General features: G+C 42.4%; 1 protein-coding gene across 2 annotated transcripts in view; it reads left to right on the top strand.

Annotated features, from left to right (window-relative positions):
• Window positions 1–22,696, top strand: part of kcnn4 (potassium intermediate/small conductance calcium-activated channel, subfamily N, member 4) — a 51,995-nt gene extending 29,299 nt beyond the window's left edge. The window contains exons 5-9 of one of the 2 annotated variants that reach the window (XM_083662510.1): window positions 6,726–6,836; window positions 11,544–11,668; window positions 14,980–15,049; window positions 17,480–17,646; window positions 21,728–22,696. In XM_083662510.1, the coding sequence (XP_083518636.1) occupies window positions 6,726–6,836; window positions 11,544–11,668; window positions 14,980–15,049; window positions 17,480–17,646; window positions 21,728–21,731 (477 nt within the window). In that variant the 3' untranslated portion in view covers window positions 21,732–22,696. Of the gene's footprint in view, window positions 1–6,725; window positions 6,837–11,543; window positions 11,669–14,979; window positions 15,050–17,479; window positions 17,647–18,472; window positions 18,518–21,727 lie in introns of those variants that run through there. The other variant, XM_083662509.1, reaches the window with a different exon arrangement.
• Window positions 22,697–22,821: the final 125 nt, after the last annotated feature.

Here is a 22,821-nt window from a genome sequence, read left to right as displayed (position 1 = left end):
ACTTTTTTCCCCAATACATGATTTATTTTTTCTCACTTTCTTTTTTCTTACTGTGTGGCTACTTTTAAAATAAAAGTGCATTTGGAATTGCATTGTATTATGATCCATAATTAAAATAAACAACTGCATGTACTTCCATTATATTTAATTCGATTATTATTATTATTATTTTTTAAATAATCGATTTTTGACATTTGTGAATCGATGCAGAATCGTGCACGTCCGCATCGCGATGCATCTTATAATCGATTATTTTTGACACCCCTAACAAACATAAAGGAAATGTAGCCACTCTTAATACCAAATGACTGGGAGTCAAAGGGAATGAACAAATTAAATAAATAATCATCATTTAGCCTCAAATAAAGTGTGTGATGTTGATTTAAGCTGGCAATATGACTATGCATTGCAAAACATTGTGACAGTTATGGCTGCATTTATGCTTGTTTTTGCATGGTGATTTACAAAGAATCAAACCGTTCATCCCAGTTTCATTTCATTCATAAACTAAAAGAAATAAATTACCCTTTAACCACAGTCCTCGATGAAGATTTATTGAAGCTATTTTGGTTATATCCATTACACGCACATTGTAAACAAATGGCTGTGTCTAAACCGAATGAAAGCTAAATTAAACTTTCAAAATGCTGCATTTGCTGTTAAAGGAAGAGACATTTCAGCATGGAGAGAGCAACCAGGGTTGACCCCTTCCAAACAGGGGTTGCACCACCCAAAAGCCAATATTACTCCGGTAGGGGGGTCAAAATAAATTTTGTAAATTTTAAAATAAAATGCATTAATCTGGGGCACTCTGAGAGCAAAGTGAAGAGGCTAGTAGATATGAAGAACTACACACATCACATTAATATCCTCTTCACTGTGCTGTGGCTTTACAGTGATGAAAAAATAATTGTCTCCTTATATAGCCTATTCTATCTGCATGATAGTGTTTCCCAACCACTGAACCGTGGCCCACTGGTGGGCCTCAGAGCACCATCTAGTGGGCTCCTAAAGCAGGTGTTTGCGAGTCAACTACTTGAAATGAATATGTGGCAGTCAAAATCTATTTGTGGTGCTCAAAATCTATTGTGGTGTAACTCCACAAATAGATAACTGTATAGGAGACACTGAATGCTATAGTAGGATATGACAACACATTCTCCAACAACATATCACAATATGCTGAATGACACCTACAGTAGATGCAACTTTACCCAAGCTGCAGTCAGGTCAGACTCCCCCTGTATAAATAAAAGGGAAAAAAAAGGAAAAAAAAGTAAAGTTAAAAAAAAAAAAAAAAAAAAAAAAAAAAAAAAAATCTGGCCACTAGGGGTTGCACGTGCAGCCAGTGCACCAACGTATAATCGCCCATGGGTGAGATGAACACAGGGAGGTAAAGCTAGATCATGAATAGGCCGGTGTGCTGCCTTCATGTCTGCTTCCAGCAGATAAGAGTCCCCACAATGGTGCAGCAGGAGGTGGGCTGAGACACCTCTAATGACACAGTGGAAAAATAATCCTTTCCTCCTCTCTTTTCTCCATCTCCTTGTTTTTATAAGCTTTCCCCCTTAAAAGGGAAAACTTTCCACCATATCCATTTTTAGGTGGTTTATAGCCTTTGGCACGACTACAACAGGAGGAGGGTGTGCCAACCTGTGCCCATGATATGGAAAAAGAAACATGTTTTCCTCCTCCTCCCAGCAGGGCAGCTGTGTGAGCCAGTAGAGTGGAGGAGATGCTCACACCTGTAGTAGTGTGGCTTCTACTCAGCCTTAAGCCCCACTGCCACTCCCACTCCCACTCCCACTCCCACTCACACTCACACTCCCACTGCCACTCCTACTCCCACTCCCACTCCCACTCCCACTCCCACTCCCACTCCCACTCCCACTCCTACTCCCACTCCCACTCCCACTCCCACTCCTACTCCCACTCCCACTCCCACTCCCACTGCCACTCCCACTCCCACTCCCACTCCCACTCCCACTGCCACTCCCACTGCCACTCCCACTCCCCTGGATCCATCAGTGTGTGTGTGTGTGTGTGTGTGTGTGTGTGTGTGTGTGTGTGTGGATCCATCAGTGTGTGTGTGGGTGGATCCATCGGTGTGTGTGTGGGTGGATCTATCAGTGTGTGTGTGTGTGTGTGTGTGTGTGTGTGTGTGTGTGGATCCATCAGTGTGTGTGGGTGGATCCATCAGTGTGTGTGTGGGTGGATCTATCAGTGTGTGTGTGTGTGTGTGTGTGGATCTATCAGTGTGTGTGTGTGTGTGTGGATCTATCAGTGTGTGTGTGTGGGTGGATCCATCAGTGTGTGTGGAGGGATCCATCAGTGTGTGTGTGTGTGTGTGTGTGTGTGGATCCATCAGTGTGTGTGTGTGGATCCATCAGTGTGTGTGTGTGTGTGTGTGTGTGTGTGGATCCATCAGTGTGTGTGTGTGTGGATCCATCAGTGTGTGTGTGTGTGTGTGTGTGTGTGTGTGTGTGTGGATCCATCTGTGTGTGTGTGTGTGGATCCATCAGTGTGTGTGTGGGTGGATCCATCAGTGTGTGTGTGTGTGTGTGGATCCATCTGTGTGTGTGTGTGTGTGTGTGTGTGTGTGTGTGGATCCATCAGTGTGTGTGTGGGTGGATCCATCAGTGTGTGTGTGTGTGTGTGTGTGGATCCATCTGTGTGTGTGTGTGTGTGTGTGTGTGTGTGGATCCATCAGTGTGTGTGTGGGTGGATCCATCAGTGTGTGTGTGGGTGTGTGTGTGTGTGTGTGGATCCATCAGTGTGTGTGTGGGTGTGTGTGTGTGTGGATCCATCAGTGTGTGTGTGTGTGTGTGTGTGTGGATCCATCAGTGTGTGTGTGGGTGGATCCACCAGGGTGTGTGTGTGTGTGTGTGTGTGTGTGTGTGTGTGTGTGTGTGTGTGTGTGTGTGTGTGGATCCATCAGTGTGTGTGTGTGTGTGTGTGTGTGTGTGTGTGTGTGTGTGTGTGTGTGTGGATCCATCAGTGTGTGTGGGTGGATCCCGGGAAGGATTGACCTCCCAGGCTTCACAGATCCACATTCAGTGGCTGGTCGACATTAAGGAGCATCAACAGATCAAACTCATGGAAATAGAATCATCTGTGATAGATTGATCCAAATGGTTTCTCTCTTATGCATATGGTTGATATCTCTCTCTGTTTCTCTCTCTTTCTGTTTCACTAATGCACGCCGCAAAGAGGACAACAGGTAAAGACTCACCTCTGAGGCTATCTGTTATCTTAACGAGGACAACAGGTAAAGACTCACCTCTGAGGCTATCTGTTATCTTAACGAGGACAACAGGTAAAGACTCACCTCTGAGGCTATCTGTTATCTTAACGAGGACTGAGGCTATCTGTTATCTTAACGAGGACAACAGGTAAAGACTCACCTCTGAGGCTATCTGTTATCTTAATGAGGACAACAGGTAAAGACTCACCTCTGAGGCTATCTGTTATCTTAACGAGGACAACAGGTAAAGACTCACCTCTGAGGCTATCTGTTATCTTAACGAGGACTGAGGCTATCTGTTATCTTAACGAGGACAACAGGTAAAGACTCACCTCTGAGGCTATCTGTTATCTTAATGAGGACAACAGGTAAAGACTCACCTTTGAGGCTATCTGTTATCTTAACGAGGACAACAGGTAAAGACTCACCTCTGAGGCTATCTGTTATCTTAACGAGGACAACAGGTAAAGACTCACCTCTGAGGCTATCTGTTATCTTAACGAGGACAACAGGTAAAGACTCACCTCTGAGGCTATCTGTTATCTTAATGAGGACAACAGGTAAAGACTCACCTCTGAGGCTATCTGTTATCTTAACGAGGACTGAGGCTATCTGTTATCTTAACGAGGACAACAGGTAAAGACTCACCTCTGAGGCTATCTGTTATCTTAACGAGGACAACAGGTAAAGACTCACCTCTGAGGCTATCTGTTATCTTAATGAGGACAACAGGTAAAGACTCACCTCTGAGGCTATCTGTTATCTTAATGAGGACAACAGGTAAAGACTCACCTCTGAGGCTATCTGTTATCTTAACGAGGACTGAGGCTATCTGTTATCTTAACGAGGACAACAGGTAAAGACTCACCTCTGAGGCTATCTGTTATCTTAATGAGGACTGAGGCTATCTGTTATCTTAACGAGGACACAGGTAAAGACTCACCTCTGAGGCTATCTGTTATCTTAACGAGGACAACAGGTAAAGACTCACCTCTGAGGCTATCTGTTATCTTAACGAGGACTGAGGCTATCTGTTATCTTAACGAGGACAACAGGTAAAGACTCACCTCTGAGGCTATCTGTTACCTTAACGAGGACTGAGGCTATCTGTTATCTTAACGAGGACAACAGGTAAAGACTCACCTCTGAGGCTATCTGTTATCTTAATGAGGACAACAGGTAAAGACTCACCTCTGAGGCTATCTGTTATCTTAACGAGGACTGAGGCTATCTGTTATCTTAACGAGGACTGAGGCTATCTGTTATCTTAACGAGGACAACAGGTAAAGACTCACCTCTGAGGCTATCTGTTATCTTAATGAGGACAACAGGTAAAGACTCACCTCTGAGGCTATCTGTTATCTTAATGAGGACAACAGGTAAAGACTCACCTCTGAGGCTATCTGTTATCTTAATGAGGACAACAGGTAAAGACTCACCTCTGAGGCTATCTGTTATCTTAATGAGGACAACAGGTAAAGACTCACCTCTGAGGCTATCTGTTATCTTAATGAGGACAACAGGTAAAGACTCACCTCTGAGGCTATCTGTTATCTTAACGAGGACAACAGGTAAAGACTCACCTCTGAGGCTATCTGTTATCTTAATGAGGACAACAGGTAAAGACTCACCTCTGAGGCTATCTGTTATCTTAACGAGGACAACAGGTAAAGACTCACCTCTGAGGCTATCTGTTATCTTAATGAGGACAACAGGTAAAGACTCACCTCTGAGGCTATCTGTTATCTTAATGAGGACTGAGGCTATCTGTTATCTTAACGAGGATAACAGGTAAAGACTCACCTCTGAGGCTATCTGTTATCTTAATGAGGACAACAGGTAAAGACTCACCTCTGAGGCTATCTGTTATCTTAATGAGGACTGAGGCTATCTGTTATCTTAATGAGGACAACAGGTAAAGACTCACCTCTGAGGCTATCTGTTATCTTAATGACGACTGAGGCTATCTGTTATCTTAACGAGGACAACAGGTAAAGACTCACCTCTGAGGCTATCTGTTATCTTAATGACGACTGAGGCTATCTGTTATCTTAACGAGGACAACAGGTAAAGACTCACCTCTGAGGCTATCTGTTATCTTAATGACGACTGAGGCTATCTGTTATCTTAACGAGGACAACAGGTAAAGACTCACCTCTGAAGGTGATCTGTTATCTCTGCTGGTAAAGACTCACCTCTGATCTGTTATCTCTGCTGGTAAAGACTCACCTCTGAGGCTATCTGTTATCTCTGCTGGAAATGCTCAGGCAGTGCTTCGTCCATCTGCCCTATATGCCCCTCGCCTTGTTGTTGTGATTCGCTCTGTGTGGATATTATCTGAATCATCATCATCATCGTTCTGCAGTTCCCCGTCCAGCAATAATAGCACATGGCAATTCTCAGAGGAACCTCCACACTATTATAGCAGCAGTGCCACAGAGGCACTATGTTTAACCATTGAACTCTGTCTAAACATAACTTTGATTTATTGGAAGAAACCATATGAGGTATTAAGATCAACATTCAGCTTCTGAATAAGTGTTTTCCCTGGAGGAGCATGGTGGAGCGCCAGACACAAGGCCTACTGTAGTAGAGGGTTTAGAAAAGACTTCAGCAGGGACAGCCTTCAAATCAAGAGAAGCCAGATTAACATCAGCTTCTCTTGAGTTCTGCCCACAGTGTCTTTTAACGTTCCAAAATATCTGCTGGAGCCGTGACCAGTGTTGGGCAAGTTACTTTCAAAATGTAATATACTACATATTACTAGTTACTTTCATTTGAAAGTAATAAGTTACTTTATAATATTACTTTCTGTGTAGAGTAACTCGTTACCTATTACACTACTTTTACATTACTTTCACCAAAACAACAGCAGCAGCAGAATGACATCGCTGCGCTGGAACCATCCCGAAAAAATAATTTCAACCGCCTTGAAGTCAGTGTAAACAATCAAAAATTTGAAATTTTATTCTTTTCCTTTGTTATTGTCATCTTTAGTGGTTATTTGCATAAAAACACACAATTTGATTAGGAAATTATTGTATCTTCTTTAAATATGTGCTTTGATTTAATCAAATGTAACTCAATTTGTAACTTGAGTTACATGACAAAGTAACTGGTATAATATTACTGAAATCCTATAAGTAATAAGTTATATTACTGAGTTACTTCTAAAAGTAATATATTACATGTAATATGTTACTTTTGTAATGAGTTACCCCCAACACTGATCGTGAGTGCTTACACGCTCACGGAGAAACTGTCAGAGCCGACCGGGCAGATGGTAAAAGTATCAGTAACCATAGTGACGGCTGTGTGTGTTCAGTAACCATAGTGACGGCTGTGTGTGTTCAGTAACCATAGTGACGGGCTGTGTGTGTTCAGTAACCATAGTGACGGCTGTGTGTGTTCAGTAACCATAGTGACGGCTGTGTGTGTTCAGTAACCATAGTGACGGCTGTGTGTGTGTGTTTGGTTTCAGGGTGTAGCCTGCACTGCCATGTTGGTGGCGGTCATGACCAAGAAGCTGGCCTTGAACAAAGGAGAGAAACATGTTCACTTCTTCATGCTGGACATCCAGATCTCTAAAAGGGTAAGAATGATAACATTCATATCATGATCATTTAAAAGGTTTTTATTCGGAATTGTAGAAGATACAGAAACATTGGTCTTATAGGACGACTCTATGGGGGAAAGGTTGCCTGCTCACTGAGTTTGTGGTTTATTCTTTTCTTCTTTTCTTTTTTTTTATATTTTTTCCCCCATTAGTGCTAATTTAATTTATTTATCCTGGTTGCTGCTCCACCCTCTGCCAATCTGGGGAGAGTCGAAACTGGCTCCATGCTTCCTCCGAGACATGGGCAGTTAGCCAGCCGCTTCTTTTCACCTGACAGGGGAAGCTTCACCGGTAGGACATAGCACGTGGGAGGATCACGCTATATTCCAACGAGTTCCCCTCCCTCTGAACAAGCGCCCTTAACGACCAGAGGAGGAACCACATTAGCAACCAGGATATTGCATGTTTTGGTGAAGGGGGTTCCTATATGAAGGAAACCCCCGGGAGGCACGGGGAGAACATGCAAGCTCCACACAGAAAGGCCCTTTTGACGACCCCCACCCGGGCGGTGGGCACTCGAGGACATGCGGACGGGCACGCATTCCTTCAGCGTTCACAGCGTCCCAGGTGGGAATCGAACCCAGGAACTTCGAGCTGTGAGGCGACAGCGCTTACCACTGCACCACCGTACCCCCCTTATTCTTTTCTTCTAGACTTGGATGTGCATGATGCCTCATGAGGATGTTTGCGGTAGCTTTGCATGACTCTCTGATAGCTAATGTCATGTTCCTTCAAAGGAAAGTCACCATGAAGCAGACATGTGAGTACGGGTACGCTTGTACAGTTAAATAAATATTTGTGAACATGAACAATATTCTCTCAAGGATTTAGAGAGCAAAGATTATCTCCCTAATTACACTGCTCTCTCATCCAGAGACAAAAGAGCAGCTTTGATGACATGACAGGCTGGCTTGTGCTAGCTTTCAGGAAGATCTTCCTCCCCAGATACAAACCTAGACAAACATTTCTAATATAAGCCTAACATATAGACGGTTTTAACTTGACAACAATAACAACCGTCACAACCCATCTGAATATCCGGTTTACTTCCTGTATACATAGCTGAGCGCAGGCTGATATTAAATGATATTAAATGTTAACGTTAGGCTATTTCGGTCTTTATGTCTTGTAGTAGTTAGTAGTAGTTGTTGTTGTTGTTGATAGTTGCCATAACAACCACCCCTGTCAGAAAGACGTGCACACGCTGGGTAGTAGGAAGCGTTGTTGTCTGGTCCGGAGCTAGCCTGAGAGGCTAATAAAAGCTACATGTTACAGAGTAAAGCTGAGTAAAGCTGTATGTTATTGCACGCATAAGCCGATCTTTACATTTAAACGTATAGCAAAAATAAACAAATAGAAATAGAAGTAGGCTAGGTCAGTGTTTTCCCCTGAACAGCTGAGAAAGTGGACACTGTCAATAGTGAGCACTGTGAAGCTGATACAATTCAGGTGGCGGTAATGCAGCATTTAAGGATGCCACCCGCCATAAAACACAGAAGAAGAAGCTGAGAAAAAGGAAGTACTGTGGGGTTGCAGCTGGTGAAAACCGTCTATAGCTTTTTTTTTTTCTTTTTACTTTGGAAAGTCGTCTAATAGGAGCTGTGAGGCTGTAGATGGTGACTCTTATTTGAGCAGCATTTTCTAATAAAGCCACTTCCCATCAAGACATGTGGTCAACAGTCAGTCATCCTCCCTCCCACCACAGGGTGGCGACGGAGGGAGGGGGGGGGGGGGGGGGACAGCGATACAGCGGATAGAGCTTTCAGGGGGGAGGAAGTGACGATACTTTGGGTGTTGCACGCATGTTATGGTTTTTGAGTCTTTTTATAATATTATTTTTTCCTTAAATAGGGCACACCAGAGGGCGGGACAGTGTGGGAAAACAGCTGGGGGGAAAACAGCTGGGGGGCGGGGTGGGGGGGGGGGAACTGGGGGGGTGATGAGGCCTGGCGATCTCTTAATAATAGCTTCTGCAAGGCGTCAAACTGAGGAAATAATCATATCCCCTTTAGGAAACGGACAGTGTCAGTTCAGGACGTTCAGTTCAGGACAGGAAACAGGTTGTACTAAATGTGTGTGTGTGCATGTGTGTGTGTGCGTGTGTGTGTGTGTGTGTGTGCGTGTGCACAAGGGTCACTCTGTTGCAGCCTTGGGCAGGATTCCTCATCCGTTTTGCTTATTGTTGTGGAGGAAGATGTGTTTGAAGCAACTGTGCGTTGAGAGAGATTACATTATGCAATACAAAAAAAGAGATTTCGCGGGGCGGTGCGATTGAGGCGAGATTAACAAATTTTCACCGTGCGAACGATGCGATTTTCACCTCATGCCCATTTGTCCAAGTTCAACTTGGACAAAATTATGAAAAAAATCTGAGAAAAAATTAAGATTTTAAATTCAAATTGAATTAAATTGAATTAAATACAATACAATAAAAATTAATAATTAATTAAATTAAATTAAATTATTATTATTATTATTTAATTAATTAAATTGAATTCAAATTCAACTCGGCGAGTTGAATTTGAATTTTTTCCAACTTAATAATTTTGCTCGAGTAGCAAACGCATGCGAGTGAAGCGTTCCTTCCTTTGTGTGCTGCTGTGGAGGATACAACCGTTTCCTTTCTCCCAGTGGCTGCATCCTGTTACTGCGGTGCATCTGTACCTTCTTGCGTAGGGTTGTTTTGGTGTGTGTGTGTGTGTGTATGTGTGTGTGTGTGTGTGTGTGTGTGTGTGTGTGTGTGTGTGTGTGTGTGTGTGTGTCTGTGTGTGTGTGTGCATCCTTCTGAGCTATCTGCTGGGATCCAGATCTTACACTGACGGGAACAAGGGGAAGACATCTGGATGCGGATACACTGACAGCCCCTAATAATAACCCTCACAACGGGGCCACAGTGACATCATCACACAGGAAGTGACATCATCACACAGGAAGTGACATCATCACACAGGAAGACAAACAGACATTAATAGAATCAAAGAGAGAAAGGTGCAAAAAGTGATCCGGAATAAATCCTGGAATGTGTAAACCACAAATGGGCGCAATGATATTCTGTACAGGCTATTCTTATCTTCAAATATGACCTCCGCCAAAGAGCTCATGCCGATCGGTGCCGTTTGTCTGTCTGTTAGCAGGATTACGGGAAAAACCACCAGTCTTGGGCAAGTTACTTTCAAAATGTAATATACTACATATTACTAGTTACTTTCATTTGAAAGTAATAAGTTACTTTACAATATTACTCTCTGTGTAGAGTAACTCGTTACTTATTACACTACTTTTGCATTACTTTTACCAAAAAACAACAGCAGCAGAATGACATCGCCGCCCCGGAACCATCCCGAAAAATAATTTCAACCGCCTTGAAGTCAGTGTAAACAATCCAAAATTCTAAATGTTATTCTTTTCCTTTGTTATTGTCATCTATAGTGGTTATTTGCATAAAAACACAGTTTGATTAGGAAATGATTGTATCATTTTTAAATATGTGCTTTGATTTAATCAAATGTAACTAAATTTGTAACTTGAGTTACATGACAAAGTAACTGGTATAATATTACTGAAATCCTGTAAGTAATAAGTTATATTACTGAGTTAGTGCTAAAAGTAATATATTACATGTAATATGTTACTTTTGTAATGAGTTACCCCCAACACTGCATATGTGTCCCCATAAGACCTAGTGCTGTATAATATAAAGAGTTAATATCTGGATTGAATCAGCTGCATGTGATGAGTCATGTGCTCTTCCTGTTTTTGAAATAACTGATATTAATCGGATTCTCTGAATATGTCGAGTGGGCCTATTTCCACTGATCAAGATTCCAGACTTGATATCGTGACAGTGTTATCAGCGTGTTTCCGGTGTCATGCCGAGTTTTGCACCCCCGCCGAGAATTGCATCCCCACCTTCCGGGGAGCATTATTGTAATGATTTATACGGAAACTTAACTGTTTAAAAATGATATAATTGTCTGGGCAGACGTGATCTCCGAGCCAGGGGGTCTGTCCTGGCTCATGGAGACCGACTTTGATGCATTAGATCCGCGTGGAGGTGACTTCCATGCTTGGGGGCTCTCTTCTGGCTCATGGAAGCCGACTTTGGTGCTTAAAATCTGGGTACAGAGGACCTCGAGACCTGGGGATCTCTCCTGGCTTTATGGAGGGGGGTGCAAATCTCGGCGGTTTGTACCTTCCCGAGATTTGCATCCCTGTTTTTAAGTTAAAACTAGGGGTGCACCGATCACCGATTGCCGATCGCCTATGGGAAATATCTGCCCAACCGATCATCGACCGATCACCGATCACCGATGTATAAACTCCTCAAAAAAAGTTTGGAAACGTTATTTCGGTCAATTATTTCTCCCCTTTAATAATACCAATTGGCATTGTATTTTATATCGTTGGAAAGCCTGATTAGTGATAGGGCTTTTTATTTTTTATTTTTTTTTATAAAAAAATATCGGCAATCAGCCGAAATATCGGCAATCAGCCGATCGCATATTTGAGGTCAAAATTGGCCGATACAGATTGCTTGCCGATCGATCGGTGCACCCCTAGTTAAAACAGCCCCAAAATATGGTGGGGGTGCAATTCTCGGCATGACACCCGGCATTGGAAGCTCACACGTTTGATCGATTGAGTGTCATGTTTGATCGATCGAGTGTTGACGTCTCTTCACAGATCCGCCATGCTGCTGCTAACGTACTGAGGGAATGTTGGCTCCTGCACCGCACCAACCTGACGAAGGGCAACAACCGCGGGGAGCAGCGCAGACACCAGAGATGCCTTCTGGAGGCTATCAGAATGTGAGTTATCACAAAGTACACCCACGGACAGGATGTCTCTGTGTGTATGGGAGGAGGATGCAGGTGGGCGGGGGTTTGTGTGCGTCGTGTGTGTATTTTACGGGTCATTAATTCACTCTCTCAACATGCTTAACCATGCAGGCACAGTTTACAATGAGGCTAATTTAGATTACGTGTCTGACTTTGTTTGTGAAGTTCTCTCACAATCCATCAAGTCAATCTATAGCCTAGTGGGCAATCTGGTAACGCTTTAGAATACAGCCCGCAAATAAGCCTGTAACTAGAGGGTAACAAGATCTGTACTTATAGTGTAACTACAGGGTACAAGGAGTGAATTTAGCCTGTAACTACAGGGTAACAAGATCTGTACTTATAGGCTAATTACGGGGTACCACACTGTACTTATAGTGTAACGATGAGGTACAAGGAGTGAATTTAGACTGTATCTAGAGGGTAACAAGATCTGTACTTATAGGCTAATTATGGGCAGTGTTGGGGGTAACTCATTACAAAAGTAACATATTACATGTAATATATTACTTTTAGCAGTAACTCAGTAATATAACTTATTACTTATAGGATTTCAGTAATATTATACTAGTTACTTTGTCAAGTAACTCAAGTTACAAATTGAGTTACATTTTATTAAATCAAAGCACATATTTAAAAAAGATACAATCATTTCCTAATCAAACTAAGTGTTTTTATGCAAATAACCACTATAGATGACAATAACAAAGGAAAATGATAACATTTAGAATTTTGGATTGTTTACACTGACCTCAAGGCGGTTGAAATTATTTTTCGGGATGGTTCCCGGGGGGCGATGTTATTCTGCTGCTGCTGTTGTTTTGGTAAAAGTAATGCAAAAGTAGTGTAATAAGTAACAAGTTACTCTACACAGAAAGTAATATTGTAAAGTAACTTATTACTTTCAAATGAAAGTAACTAGTAATATGTAGTATAATACATTTTGAAAGTAACTTGCCCAACACTGAGTATAACTAACCACAAGCAAGGGATTCTGCGGTTGTGTTGTGCAAGGAGTGTTGTGTTAGTGTGTTGTGTGTTGGAGTGTTGTGTTCACCCAAAAACTGGATCCTCCCTACATAGCCAGGCACTTAATGAAACAAGTGCAAATGTGCAATAGCTGCGACCACATATATGCATTTCCGAAATGCAGGATGGTAGGGGCAGTGCACCCTGCTCTGCCTCTGCCACCCTGCATTTCAATAAGTTGCCCCTCACCACCACCATTTTAGCCAATTGGCATGAACACAAACTCACACCACCACCAGCACCCCCCCTCCTCCCACACACACACACACACACACACTTGACCTCGATGCCCCCTGCCATCCTGCATCCACAAACACACAACCTCCACGCCAATTTTCAACCTTCTGCCATCCTGCATTTCAACCCCCCGCCCCTTCCCCCCTTATTTTACCCAACTGGCATGATCACAAACACAAACCTACACACACACACACACATACACACACACACACACACACACACACACACACTCTTACTTTTTGCCGACCGACTGGCCGACAGAGTGACTTATATAGACGGTTTTCACAGAATTGTGTTGCTATGGGAACAGTTTGATCCCCCTCTTATTTCCTGTCAGCTATTGATTGCATTAGCAAACATTGCAACAGGAAGTAAGCTAGGGGCAATTTAGAATGTTTATGTTGTCAAATTAAAAGCGTCTATTCATAGCTTTCAAGGGGCGTTACGTGCTGCCGGGAACGCCCACCTGACGGTCAAAAAACAAACTTGTTCATTCGCTGCCAGCCGCGTCGACTAGTTTCTCACTAGGGATGCACGATATATCGGCAATCATATCGGTATCGGCCGATGTTAGTCATTTTTTAACATATCGGTCATATCGGTATCGGTCAGATGTTGCAATGTTAATATCGGTTATCATTATCAGACCCTGTTTACCTAATGTTATGTTGTTAAATGATGATTCCTCTATCAATATGTCTGGTAAAACCAAGCAAATATTTTTTTCTGGCCTTACAGCTGCAAAGAAGATTCTGGTAATGAGATGGAAACCACCTCATGTCCTTAAAGTAGATCAGTGGATGTCTTTATTTCATAGTACTCTTGTTTTAGAATCATCTATAGCAAGGGTAAATGGTGCAAAAAGGGAAACAATTGAAGCTCTTACAGATGCAATCGAATTAGTAAAACGATATAGCCTACGTCGAGTGGTGTAAAGTGTATCATATTGTATAGCGTGCTTGCATGCAGGTGTATATCTACATTGAATATGTGATTGTATGTATGCTCTTTTATATGTTTTGGTGTGTACAGGAGATGGTGAATGGGGAAGGGGAATGAAAGCAGCCAACATGTCAATGTGAATGTTTATGTCTATAATGTCATAATAAAAATTTGGTCATAAAAAAAAAAAAAATCATTATCAGACAAATTCTTCACATTGATATGAAATAATGCAGTAAATCTATGATTTATGAGCTTTTCCAAAGGCTTTGCAAATAAAGAAATGCATAACTTTTTCAAATTCAGTGTTAACATGTGTTTTTCAATATGTACAAAATGTGATGATCATAAAAATGTGGTTTTATACAGATCATATCGACATCGGTAAATATCGGTTATCGGCCATAACAGCAATGTTAATATCGGTTATCGGCATCGGCCAAAATTTTCATATCGGTGCATCCCTATTTCTCACGCAGTGTTTGTTCAGCCGTTTGTACACACGTCTTTGCGGCCAACATTTCCTCAAAGGTAAGCTCAAGTAACGTTACAATAATGATTAAAATACCCTGTTAACGTTACTTGAGCTTACCTTTGATGAAATGTTGGCCGCAAAGACGTGTGTACTTTGATGGTAGCCATTTGCCCTCCCCAGCGACTGAACCACGTCTAATCGCACAAATCCACAACCTCCTCTTCCTGTCTGAGTTTTCTTTCTCCGACGGCATTCTGTAAAAGCACAAGCCAGGCGTGTCTCCTCGTCGGTTAGTGCAACCGATAGCACAACAGGTATCCGGCATTTTGGCTGAACAAACCCGTGAGAAACTAGTGACTCGGCGGCAGTGGAATGAACAAGTTTTTTTTTTGACCGCCAGGTGGGCGTTCCCGGCAGCACGTAACGCCCCTTGAAAGCTACGAATAGTGCTGCTAAAAATGGTCTTGCGCTAATAATTGACAAGAGTGCATTATACTCTGACTTGTCTCTCAATCTGTCTTGATGTCACATTTGGAAAAATGCGATTGTGTTCACAATCCTTCCACATGACTGAGATTTGTCTCCTTCTGCACAGATTTCGACACTTGCGCCTCAAACAAAGAAAACTGAGAGATTACGCGAGTGAGATGGTGGACCTCCCCAAGGTAAATTACAGCGATCGCTGCAACATGTTTCACTGGGAAGGTTATAATGTCCAACGAGATGACCAACATCCCTTGAATAAAAACACTGACCACTTATACTTAAGCAATATAGCATGAGAGCCAGTGTGTTGTGGCAAATATATCCCGCTGCTCAGCTGTTATCCCACTCGGCTGTTATCCCACTCGGCCTGCCACAACACACGCAGGTCGAGTGCTATATTGCTTTTATAAAACGGTTTCCAAGTATGATAATATAATAATAATAATAATACTATAAGTCCGACTGGCATGGCATTCTGATAGAGTCAGTAGAAACACTACTGTAAGGCGGGACCTCTAGCAAGAAGATAGACGTGTGGGTGATTTGATTGGATCGTTCTGGAGACTGAAGTTGACATTGGCCAATCCTGGCGCTTGCTGAGAAGCTGAGAGCTTTCTGCAAAGCCCGACACGCAGCTCGAGCGCAGCGCTGCATTCTCAGCGCTTGCTGAGAAGCTGAGAGCTTTCTGCAAAGCCCGACACCAACTAACGTTACGGGGTTAAATGCGGGGTTAAAAGCCTTTTTTTTTGCAAAGAAGACCCGCGTCTATTCTTGTATACAAAACATCATTTTCTGCGAAGTATTAGTAAAGTTATAAGCGAAGGTCGATTCACAAGGATCTGACAGCTGTCTCCGCCATTTTGTTTTTCCTACATTGTCATTTGAGGTAACCAAAGCCTTTTAGTAAGAGAGTTGCGTCTCATAACCCATGGCCATGGGTTATGAGAGTGGGTTACGGTATTTATACGATGGCTGTGAACCAATCAGATTGCTTGATTTGAGAGAGCCGTTTTATAAAGACTATTATCCAGTAGGCCTACATTACAGCTGCTACTATATCTCACTAGGTAGTCAGACACATAAAATGGCCGTAAAAAAAAAAACCCTCCATAAAATGTCTCTGGGTTCATTTGTGTCAGGAATTCATAGGGCCTGGCCACTTTTCCCTCATGGAATAAAAACATGATAAAGACATTAGCGAGCGCGAGGCACTTTGACACAGTCATGGAATAGTTTCTGCATTTTAAAATGTCTTGATTTCTGTGGAAAAGATCATTAAAGTCGAAGTGAACCCGTTCGTCACGTGCATCTGAGTCCGTTTCAGACTGAAAACAAATTGAGAGGCGGACCATATACGTGTCGATGATTTGATTTGACAATTCTGAGGACTGACTTTGGCATCGGCCAATCCTGGCGTGTTCCACCCCCAAATCGAGTGGGATTCAGCGCGTTGTCGTGCTACGCGAGTGGGATCCGCGGAGTACCAGGGAGACAGCTGCTTCGTGCGGAGCGAGCGGACAATCCGATGCATGGGTGCTGCCCGCCCGCCTGGAATCTCCGAGAGACGACCCCTGACAGCCAGGGAGGCTGTCAGGCTCGGAGGCGCGCGCCATTATCGTTATAAATGTAAATAATATTCCTGGAATGCGTGTTTTAACGAGCCAGTTACATTTCTTTGCATTCTTAGAAATTACCGTTTGATTTAGTTTGCATAATTGCTCAATTTAGTAGTTAGTTTATGGGCCAGAAACTCTGCCAGATGACAGGCACTAGGTGCCATTTTCCCCTTCATTTGGAAGAGAAAATGATCCTGAAATGAAGATTTGATTGACAGCTGCATGACAACTTTTGATGTGAAAACGTGTGAAAAACTAAAGAAATTAGATTGTTGTGATTTGTTTGCATACATTATTAAATAGGTGCACTGAATACCCAGGTATTTGAACTAAAAGAAAAGAAAAGTCATTCTTGGGTTCAGCTTGACTTTAAGATCTGTAAATCTGCAAAATGGCTTAAAGCAGCTACGAGCAACTTTTTCGATTGTTATTAAACAGTATAAATTTAATATCAATGCATCACATCTTACCTCTAATAGTCGACGATACCAACGCAGAGTAGTCTCGCTTGAACCCCGAGTGAATCGGCCACTGTTAGTGTGTCTGTGGCCAGGGAAGATCAGGAAGTGAAATGAAACGGTTTGCAGCAGCCACTTCGGCCATAACCACAAAATAACTTCCAAAAAACCTGTTAGAATATAACGAGAGATGTTCCCGAGAGTATGCGTGGCGTTCACATTATGTTATGTTGCTAGGCAGCGCAAACGGCGTAGGAAGGCAGCTGCGTTTCACTTCCTGGTTTCACTTCCGGGTTACCCGGTCCGGTCGCTCTAGAGAGCCCCCTGTTGACGCGAGTTTAGACAGACTATAGACTTAATAATCACCTAAGGGAGCAATCTCAGATACACACTGCTTTGGTCTCGTCGACTATTAGAGGTAAGATGTGATGCATTGATATTAAATTTATACTGTTTAATAACAATCGAAAAAGTTGCTCGTAGCTGCTTTAAGAGTGAAATTCATTGTCGTTTACTGTGTTACTGATGATAACAGATGCAGATGATCATGTGTGACCTGAGTGCCAATTGGAACAATTCGTATCGGGAACTGGAACAGCGGATCCTCTCCATGGAGCAGAAGCTGGACGAGTTGAGCCGCTGCTTCCAACAGACCTCGGAGCTGCTGTCTCAGGTCCTGCGGCACCGCAGCCCAGAGATCAGGTGAGCTGAAACACAAACTCACAACGTGCAGAGACGCTCCCCCAGATCTGGTGACGATAGAGAGCCAAAGTGGAACGTCACTTACTGCTTCAGCAGCACTGTACCAGAGATTTTCATCCGCCATTTATTTTCCCATAGACATTTCGTAAAATGCGCTGTATATCCCTCATTTGTGTGTGTATCCCTTTAAGACCGCGTCACGCGGTTCACGGTCTTAAAGGGATACACACACAAATGCTGCATCAGGCATCAATGGGTTAATTCCTTTCTTTCCTGTGTGCGTAGTGCGTACATGTCCAACCAGTAAGTCATCATTATGTTAATATTCCTGTATTGCATTTACTTTTTGTTCTAGATTGATCTACCTGCAATCATTGCATTAACGTTTGTTTAGGTGCGCACTCATAGTGCGGTTTGATCGTCTGTTACGCTAATTAACACCACTACTACTGAGATGGAGTTTAGCTCGTGTCGAGTGATTCTATTGCTTCTCCCGTCATGTAATCCTGTCACCATTATGTACATCGCACTCATAGCGCTGCTAATTGTAACACTGTAACTCGGCCTCGATGGGCGGGTCCCTTTGATGTTGTTCGGTGCGGATCCCAATATATGACGGTTATTGAGCATAACCCCGGTTCTATGAGTGGGAGCTCCTTGGTGTGAGTCATGGTTCAAGACTCGTGTTTAAGAGTAAATGACTTAATATTTACCTGATTATCATTTCTATATTATTAGTTGTTTACCACCATAATTAGCCTATTGTTTATTAACAGCAAGCTTGGTTACTGACCTGTTTGTATATTTTATTTCCTCCTTTTTCCAGACCACACATACACCCATAGAGACACTGCATGAAATAGGCCACGCGCATCACGGGGAAAAGCTCCGTTCACTCCCATACACCAGCGTCATTTTCCTTGAATTAAACATAGCTAAAAGCTGTTGTGTGGTGGGGCTGCGCAGACAACAAATGGAAAAAATCACCAGTTTAAGTTTTTTTGTACTCCCGAGCAAAACAAAGAAGCCATTGAGAATTGGCGAGAAGAAAAATGTGGATGTTGCTGTCAATGAAGTAAGTTGGAGTGTTCATCTTCCGTATATACAATCTTTTTGTGCAAAACCCGACCATGCACATACATGGACATAGGACATAGGAGAATGCCAGGATTGGACAGGAGTTTGTGTTTTCCGCTGTTTTGGGCGTGGTTTCTGAATGATGACACGCTCTGCAGTGTCTCTATACTATTTCTGTCCCAAGTCTGTAAAGAACTGACAACTAAACGGTTGAACTCTCCATCTGTCTCCTGCCTCATGTTTTTCCGGACACCCCAGGGCGAGCACTATCCCTCCTATTCCTGAACCAGCCATATTCAGAACCCCCTATTCTTCAATGGGACATCATAGTGTAACCGTCTACAACCTGTGTAAGCAGAACCCCGAAACACATTAACGCCGATATAAGTTTAATCTCGTGAACAAACATTGGAGCAGAATTTGTCCCATTCCAGGCATTTAGTCCTTCCATACTGATGAAAGCTTTTCATTGAGTTTCTAGTGTGTTCTTCTCGCACAGCTCAGACGGCTGTTAGTTGTTATCGAACGAACCTTGTGAAAGCCAGGTTGTGCCAAGTTGAAAAGGGTTAGGGTTATGCCAACCAAGATGGCTGCTGCAAGTGATTGTAATCAATACATGTAGCATTCAGACCACTGGCACACCGGTTCCACCACAAACGTCCCAGACACCTACAGTAGTTGTCATCTCTTCTGTCAAAAGTCAAAAATGACAGAATTTATTCGTGATACTTTCTTTCGCTTTGCTCTCAAGTGACTCTGAGGATTTGATGCTTGCAACATTTATGGTTGGATTTCTGTTTGACAAATTGTTAGAATTCCATTCTTATCAACATGGCCTACCATTGTGTGTGTGTGTGTCTGCATGTGTTGCCCAATGCTACATTCAAACTTCCAACTCATATATGAAGTAGTTTACGCCTCGCAGTGTATTTTCTCTCTTTCAAAACAATCTGCCAACGAAATATGCAAGTGAGACAATTGCAGGATTCCCCCGCAATTCTTCTCCTCGTAGTCCCGCCTCCACGAATAAACAGTTTGTTAATCATCAGCGCAGATTGTCCACATGCAAGTGCTGATCACTCGGATTTTGGATAAAAAATAGACCAGGCTGAGATTGCAACGTGATTGATTGCCAGTGTTGGGGGTAACTCATTACAAAAGTAACATATTACATGTAATATTACTTTTAGCAGTAACTCAGTAATATAACTTATTACTTATAGGATTTCAGTAATATTATACCAGTTACTTTGTCAAGTAACTCAAGTTACAAATTGAGTTAACATTTTTTTAATCAAAGCACATATTTAAATAAAGATACAATCATTTCCTTATCAGACTGTGTGTTTTTATGCAAATAACCACTATGACAATAACAAAGGAAAATAATAACATTTAGAATGTTGGATTGTTTACACTGACTTCAAGGCAGTTGAAATTATATTTCAGGATGGTTCCGGGGTGGCGATGTCATTCTGCTGCTGCTGTTGTTTTGGTGAAAGTAATGCAAAAGTAGTGTAATAAGTAATGAGTTACTCTACACAGACCGTAATATTGTAAAGTAACGTATTACTTTCAAATGAAAGTAACTAGTAATAAGTAGTCATTACATTTTGAAAGTAACTTGCCCAACACTGTTGATTGCAACCATTTAGTTATCCTCATGGATATTTCAGTGGTGAGTGAAATGAGTTGGATAGTGATACAGTGATAATCTGGGCCAGATCTGACTCGTCATATGACTTGACCTGGCCTGGATTGGGCTCTCTCCATTCGTTCGGGTCCGTCCTTGCTTGCTGGGATTTCAGTCGGACCAAAACGTAAAAAAAATGCGGGTTTAAAGAAAATGTTTTTTTTTTTAACGTTTTTTGTGTAGTGAAATGTTCTATGGTCTCTCCCGATCCTAAATATAGCTGAACCGTTTGGTTTGACCAAGTTAAACTACTTGTATAGGCGTTTTTACGAAATGTCTATGGGAAAATAAATTGCAGAAGAAAATCTCTGGTACAGTGCTGAAGCAGGAAGTGACGTTCACTTTGCCTCTCTATACACACCGTGCAGGACATAGCCTGAAAGTGATCTCACATTCTGTTTATCAGTCTGGACTCCAAGCTGTCCACAGCCATGTCAGTGGGTGGGAGTACTAATTGTCTTGACAGACAACTCCTTCAGCCAATCAGCATCGCCGAATCCAGTCCTTCAGCCAATCAGCGTCGGATCCAGTCAAATTCAAAACCACTCTGAAGCATGGTGAAAATTTCTTTTCTGCTGAGAAACTCCACTGGTGCATTGTTCTTGCTTAATTGTTATTGGATCTATTTCTCCAATAACTGCACTCATGTCAACTCTACCAACGTTAACATTTCTGCTTCTTGCTTCGGGAGCTGCAGAGCCATGGGAGCCGCCATTACTCTTTAGCCAGCGGCGTCCCTGATTGGCCACTTTGTAATGTAAAACATGTGATCATGTGATCTGAATGGTTTACCAGGCTATGCAGGACATGTTTTAGACCTCATTGTGAGGCCATTTACACCTGGCGCTAACATGCGTTTTCTGTGATCAGATTGCAATCAGATTGTATTTCATCACTTCAGCCTGATTCCATTTACACCTGATGTTAACATGCATTTTCTGCAATCTGATTGCGATCAGATTGCAGAAATGGTTGTCCTCTCAATCCGCATAAAGTTGCTGTATCCAGATTGAGAGGACACATTGCATTTACACACTTGTGTTCAATGTGTACACAATGCATCCCTGACCACCTCCGGAGGTGGTTTGGCCGATCAGATTGCAATCCTTCTTCAATGTGTTTTGGGGGTGTTTACACCTGGCATTTCAAGTGATAAAACACAATCTGATTGCAATCTGATCACAGAAAACGCATGTTAGCGCCAGGTGTAAATGGCCGCTATGGTGTCAAAACTGTAACAGAGAAAGTGTGCTACAAATCCAGCACATTGAATATTCATCCTAAGGTTATTTATTTTTAATTTTTTTACAGGTGACGTGGCTTTATGTATTCCTCAGAGACTGGAGATGTGTGACAGGCATCAGTGTAATTGTCTACACTAGTATCCATGAAAATGGGATGGTAATCCCCTCTTCCCAAAGCTGCTCTAAACTCTTGGCCTGCTGCACCTCACCACTTGGAGGACTCCCATCTTCTGACCCAGCACTGAGTGGACTGCAGAAAGACTAATCATTGTAAAAAAAATCATAAAGAAAATACTTTTGCTATGGCAGTCATAATATATTGTGACGAGCCCATTGTGTTTAACAGCTGTATTGATTACTATGGACAATAAGAACTGCATTCATAATCTCAAACCAGGGCCATGGAGGCCCTTGTGGTCCACATTATTATCAAAGCAACAGCTGATTGAGTTCGTTTTCTTCATTCTGGGATTTTGCAAAGTTTAATTGAGGGATCCGTTTTTATTGCCTTATTCCTGTGGAATAAGAGATATATTTTTAAGGAAAGTACATTTCTTTCAATGTTTTACAGTGTTGGTAGTCAGTTTTTAATACAGTTTCTTTCAAATTCTTTTAACAAGCATAACGCTCAACGGTTAATTATGTTTCCTTGGAAAATGCAAAGTTGAATCAGTTATTACAAGAGTTTTCTTTAGTTCACAAAGCTTCTGTATTTATTTAATTTGTCTATATACCCTCCTTTCTAGCATGTCCTCTCTGTCTGCTCTCTTCTAACCCACTGAGCGATACTGGGGAACGAGACCCAGAGGAAACACAAAACTTCAACTCATATGTATTCTGTGGGAAGACATTTCTTTTGGCTCTTTGTCAGTGCTTTTCAATTGTGGTCAACTGAAACTTGGAAGTTCTCTTGTAGCGGTCTTTTAGCAAATGGCTCCATCTAGTGGATAATATGCAAGTAGGAAAAGAGAAGTACATAATATTGGAAGCTATGTATGGCTCCTGGTGGCTCACCTGGTAGAACATGTACCACAAAGGCTTAACCCATTGATACCTGATGCAGCATTTGTGTGTGTGTATCCCTTTAAGACCGCGTCACGCGGTTCGCGGTCTTAAAGGGATACACACACAAATGAGGGATATACACGCAAATGCTGCATC

This window comes from Poromitra crassiceps (assembly GCF_964638095.1).
Source record: "Poromitra crassiceps genome assembly, chromosome: 29".
Taxonomy (NCBI): domain Eukaryota; kingdom Metazoa; phylum Chordata; class Actinopteri; order Beryciformes; family Melamphaidae; genus Poromitra; species Poromitra crassiceps.
This window is presented reverse-complemented; position numbering and strand designations above follow the sequence as displayed.